This window comes from Phyllobates terribilis, unplaced genomic scaffold (genome assembly GCF_046119375.1).
Source record: "Phyllobates terribilis strain yellow unplaced genomic scaffold, ASM4611937v1 Scaffold_1__5_contigs__length_1240528914, whole genome shotgun sequence".
Taxonomy (NCBI): Eukaryota; Metazoa; Chordata; class Amphibia; order Anura; family Dendrobatidae; genus Phyllobates; species Phyllobates terribilis.
In genome coordinates, this window is record NW_027362761.1 from 542,070,148 (window position 1) to 542,076,147 (window position 6,000).

At 43.0% G+C, this 6,000-nt stretch overlaps 1 protein-coding gene across 2 annotated transcripts in view; it reads left to right on the top strand.

The window, feature by feature from the left end:
• NOL6 (nucleolar protein 6) overlaps nucleotides 1-5,655 on the top strand; it is a 43,486-nt gene extending 37,831 nt beyond the window's left edge. The window contains exons 25-26 of one of the 2 annotated variants that reach the window (XM_073680422.1): nucleotides 3,531-3,632; nucleotides 5,257-5,655. In XM_073680422.1, the coding sequence (XP_073536523.1) occupies nucleotides 3,531-3,632; nucleotides 5,257-5,406 (252 nt within the window). In that variant the 3' untranslated portion in view covers nucleotides 5,407-5,655. The remainder of the gene's footprint in view (nucleotides 1-3,530; nucleotides 3,633-5,256) is intronic. The other variant, XM_073680421.1, reaches the window with a different exon arrangement.
• The last annotated feature ends 345 nt before the right edge of the window (nucleotides 5,656-6,000 follow it).

Here is a 6,000-nt window from a genome sequence, read left to right on the forward strand (position 1 = left end):
GGAAGGGAGTACCAACCATCCTAATTGCACCGGACTGGTCCAGGCATACATGGTACGCCGACATCATACGACTCACAGCTGACGTTCCCTGGCGTCTTCCCGACCGCCAGGATCTTCTATCACAAGGCCCGTTCTACCACCAGAACTTAGAGGCCCTCAATTTGACGGCATGGCCATTGAGACCTGGATTCTAACCCAGGCAGGTTTTTTGCCAGATGTCATTGGAACCATGATCAGAGCACGAAAACCAACCTCGGCCAAGATTTACTACCGTACCTGGAAAGCCTTCTTTACCTGGTGCGAATCTCGTAACCAAACCCCACTACCCTATTCCCTACCCAGGGTACTCGGTTTTCTCCAATCGGGCCTGGAAGCCAGACTATCCCTGACCTCCCTTAAGAGCCAGGTGTCAGCTCTTTCAGTGCTTTTTCAAAAGTGCATTGCTCACAAACCGCAAGTAAGAACATTCTTCAGGGGGTTTCCCGATTGGTTCCCCCCTACAGACGACCACTAGAAACGTGGGACCTCAACCTGGTGCTGACTGCATTGCAGGAATCACCCTTTGAATCCCTTAGGGAAGTCCCACTCTGTCTTCTATCACAGAAAGTGGCTTTTTCCTACGCAGGGTGTCTGAACTCACAGCACTCTCCTGCACACAGCCCTTCCTGATTTTTTTCCAGGACAAGGTAGTCCTCCGTACGGTTCCATCCTTCCTTCCGAAGGTTGTGTCCAACTTCCATCTCAATGAAGAAATTTCGCTACCATCCCTCTGTCCGGTTCCGGTTCATAGAGTGGAAAAGGCTTTCCATACGCTTGACCTTGTCAGGGCACTGCGTATCTAAGTGTCTAGCACTGCGCCCTTCCGGAAATCTGATTCTCTTTTCCTCCTTCTGGAAGGTGGCCTCAAGGGTCTGCCAGCTTCTAAAGCTACCCTTGCCAGGTGGATCAGATCCACCATACAAGAGGCCTACCGCCTCAAAAATTCTCCTCTTCCAGTAGGTATTACGGCACATTCGACACGTGCGGTAAGGGCCTCCTGGGCCATTGGGCACCAGGCTTCGGCACAACAAGTGTGTAAGGCAGCCACCTGGACCAGCCTACACACGTCTACCAATCACTGTAGCGTTCATACCCAGTCCTCCGTACATGCGAGCCTGGGCAGACGTGTTCTGCAGGCGGCAGTACCCTAATTATAGGGACCCGTCTACACAATATTCGTCCATTGCTTCCCACCCAGGGACTGCTTTCCCAAGGTCCTGTGTCCTCCAATGAGGCGACAGAGTAATGAGTGTGCAAAGCAGTCATCAAAGCAAAAGGTGGCTACTTTGAAGAACCTAGAATATAAGACATATTTTCAGTTGTTTCACACTTTTTTGTTAAGTATATAATTCCACATGTGTTAATTCATAGTTTTGATGCCTTCAGTGTGAATGTACAATTTTCATAGTCATGAAAATACAGAAAAATCTTTAAATGAGAAGGTGTGTCCAAACGTTTGGTCTGTACTGTATATAGATAGAGAGCTAGATAGATAGATTATATATATCTTTATCTACACTACTGTTCAAAAGTTTGGGGTCACCCAGACAATTTTGTGTTTTCCATGAAAACTCATACTTTTTTTTTATCAAATGAGTTGCAAAATGAATAGGAAATATAGTCCAGACATTGACAAGGTTAGAAATAATGATTTTTATTAGAAATAATAATTTTCTCCTTCAAACTTTGCTTTCGTCAATGAATGCTCCCTTTGCAGCAATTCCAGCATTGCAGACCTTTGGCATTCTAGCTGTTAATTTGCTGAGGTAATCTTGAGACATTTCCCCCCCATGCTTCCTGAAGCCCCTCCCACAAGTTGGATTGGCTTGATGGGCACTTTTTGCGTACCATTCGGTCAAGCTGCTCCCACAACAGCTCAATGGGGTTGAGATCTGGTGACTGCGCTGGCCACTCCATTACAGATAGAATACCAGCTGCCTGCTTCTTCCCTAAATAGTTCATGCATAATTTGGAGGTGTGTTTTGGGTCATTGTCCTGTTGTAGGATGAAATTGGCTCCAATCAAGCGCTGTCCACAGGGTATGGCGTGGGGTTGCGAAATGGAGTGATGGCCTTCCTTATACAAAATCCCATTTACCTTGTACAAATCTCCCACTTTACCAGCACCAAAGCAACCCCAGACCATCACATTACCTCCACCATGCTTGACAGATGGCGTCAGGCACTCTTCCAGCATCTTTTCAGTTGTTCTGTGTCTCACAAATGTTCTTCTGTGTGATTCAAACACCTCAAACTTTGATTTGTCTGTCCAATAGGTGTGTTCTTTTGCCCATATTAATCTTTTCCTTATATTAGCCAGTCTCAGATATGGCTTTTTCTTTGCCACTTTGCCCTGAAGGCCAGCATCCCGGAGTCGCCTCTTCACTGTAGACGTTGGCACTGACGTTTTGCGTGTACTATTTAATGAAGCTGCCAGTTGAGGAGCTGTGAGGCGTCGATTTCTCAAACTAGAGACTCTAATGTACTTGTCTTGTTGCTCAGTTGTGCAGCGGGGCCTCCCACTTCTCTTTCTACTCTGGTTAGAGCCTGTTTGTGCTCTCTTCTGAAGGGAGTAGTACACACCGTTGTAGGAAATCTTCAGTTTCTTGGCAATTTCTCGCATGGAATAGCCTTCATTTCTAAGAACAAGAATAGACTGTCGAGTTTCACATGAAAGTTCTCTTTTTCTGGCCATTTTGAGAGTTTCGTAGAACAAACAAATGTAATGCTCCAGATTCTCAACTAGCTCAAAGGAAGGTCAATTTTATCGCTTCTCAAATCAGCCAAACCGTTTTCAGCTGGGCTAACATACTTGTGCAAGGGTTTTCTAGGGTTTTCTAAACATCCATTAGCCTTCTTACACAGTTAGCAAACACAATGTACCATTAAAACACTGGAGCGGTGGTTGTTGGAAATGGGCCTCTATACACCTATGTAGATACTGCAAAAAAAACAAGACTTTTGCAGCTAGAATAGTCATTTACCACATTAACAATGTATTGAGTGTATTTATGATTCATTTAATGTTAGCTTCATTGAAAAAAAATGTGCTTTTCTTTCAAAAATAATGAAATTTCTAAATGACCCCAAACTTTTGAACGGTAGTGTGTATGTATGTATGTATGTATATATATAATTAGTATTTTTTGTATGTAAAAATTAATTTTTTGGGGAACATTTTAGGGTATTTTTTGTATGTAGAGTTTGAAAAAAAAAAAGTGTCTGGTCTTCCTTGCCCGGGTGATTAAATAAATCTGCCATTTTTGGATTTCTAATTCTGGGAGCCGCCATCGCTGCTCCTATACAGGTGACAACGCAGTTTTTCCAAACTCCCGAATGGCATGATTGCTGGTAGCCGTTTGTTGTCACCCAGGATATAAAGGAGACATTTCTAAATAGAAATGAAACAGAAAAGCGTCTTGTTTGATGTAGGACTTGCTGATACTTGTGGTTCTTTCTTTATTATGAGCTCATCGCTGTGTTTCATTCTAGGAGTCTTTTGGGGAATTTGCGTTGTTCTTCTATGACGCTCATGGAGGAGAAGTCATCGGCGTCATCTGGAATCCATCCAGCTTTGCGCCGAAGCCCTTTAGAGTGAGTACTACCCTCGGTCCGTCATCATGTGGTTCATGTTACAGAGCAGAGCCCTTCTCTGTCGGTCACGCAGCTGAAAAGCAGAGCAGGGGTCCTCTCCTCCCAGGGCTGCTGCACATGTGAGATGCTCTGATGTAGACCCAGTGTCGGAGGGTGAGCTCACTGATACATGGGGTCTGTATTTAGGGTAAATGATACTGTCAGACCTGCAGATTTGTCTCCGGCGATGACTTTTGTATAAGCGGAGCGCTCTGCGTTACATAATGGCCGGCAGGGTGGAGCAGGCTGTACACACGGCTCATTAGCTGCGCTGTGAATGCCCTCGGGGGCTGTACACGGTCATTAATTATAACCTGCCTGATATGATCATATGTGTCATATGTCATTAATTATACAGGGTGAATGGGAGGGCGCACACATGCAGAATAATATGTATGTATAGTGTGTGTGTATATACACCGTACCATTCCCAATATCCAAACGATCAAATATTCTTAACTTTTGGAAGCTTTTTTTTTTTTTTTTTTTAACACGCTGATGCCTAAGTATTACATCTGCAGACTGTCTACTGTTAGTTTATTACTTGCTGTTATCAGCCATTTCAGGCTCGGGAGAAATTGTAGTGTCCTTTAAGGAGACAAGTGACGAGTAAAAAAAAAAAAAAATTCAATTTATATATACCGGTTATAATACATTGCAAAGATTAGGATACATTTAGAGGCAAGGGATTATTTTCTGCTTTTAATGTGTAACGCATAGCAGATCTGCAGTGGATTAGCAGCTATGCAGTTTGGTCTGAATGCTGTGCATAATTATTTTGCCAGATTTTTCTCCAGAAATCCTCATCGGCTGTGCCAGCACGACTGAACGTGGCTTTACTGGCCCTTTTCAGAACGTTTTTTCAGTTGTTTTAAAGGGGTTGTCCACTACTCGGACAACACCTTCTCAATCCCTATATTTTTCCCTTGTAAATTAATAACACCTATACCTCCTTCGGTCAAATTACGTACATCCAGAGAAAGTGAGAGCTCCTGCTCTCTCGCTTCTTTCATATCTATGATTTGTCTGAAGGCGTAGAGATTGAAGTCACAGGGATTGTGTGACATAACAGTGTCATGCGATCCCCGGGAAAACCAAGGCAGACACCACTGGAACAGCTCCAGCATCGGAGATGAGTATAGCTGGTATTATTTTACAAGGGGGAAACATAGAAATTGAGTAGTGTTCAATTCCTTTAATACTTCAATGGAAAGAGACTACTATATCCTTAATATTATTGTCCTCATAGGTGACAATACAACATACTGATCTGTGTTTGGAGATGTTCCTGGAGCTCCTCTATACAGGAGATAGTGAAATGGTGATGAGAGAGGTTTCTTCACTGAATACTGCTGATAACAGAGAGAAATAGATTGCACTCACCAGTCCTACAGCATCTCCCCAGCCTCAAATGGCTGATAATAGGGACCAGTGAGGGACATTTAATCATTGTATCAGCACCAAAAGTGAGAATTCTAAAAATTTGGTGCAAATTCCGCCCTTTTTGATAAATCGGGGCCAGTCTTTGTTTTTCATTTTCGATTTCTTTATAACGTGTACTTTTTTTTTTTTTTTTTTCCTACAGATGACTAAAGTGAATGGAAGGCTAATGGAGAAGAAAGGTAACAGCGTGCTAATGATCCCCAACGTGGAGGCCATATTGGAGGATTTTAAGATTTTAGGGGAAGGACTGGTCAAAAGCATTGAGTGTCAATCTGAGAGGTGGAACATCTAAACGGAGGGCAGCTAGGACCAGGAGATACCAGGCATCAATAAACTTGATCGATCAGGTCCAAGGACTGACGGGACACCATTGTGAACTGATCATTAAAATGATTGTTTTTCTGGCATATATGGAGCCCGCGGTGGACTCATTGATCATGTCATTTCAGATATATCTAAATATTGTATATTGAAGGGAGTTTTTATTTTTTACATTTATTCTGACACCAGTTGTCAGACCTCAGAATCGAGGAAATGGAAACATCTGCATTTGTGTATAAATAAATGTAAAGTTCCTCCTTTGCATCGCTTGTGTTTTACGTGTATTTATTGTTTGTCGACGAGTATTATTTGAGGTGTGTCTGATTTTAACCCAGTAAAAAAACAACAAATGTACCAAATGGGTTTGTACTTTTCGCCGCGTTCATTCATCAGATATCCAGTGCTGTATTTTAGTATACGCAGATGTCAGAACCTTCAGTATTACTAATATTCCCTGATAAACACACGGCATGTTGGGAGTCGTATTTTCACAACTGCTGCTGAGTCCAAGGTTGCGGATCCCTTGTGTATGGGGCTAAGGCACTGAAATAACTGTTAGCCCCAG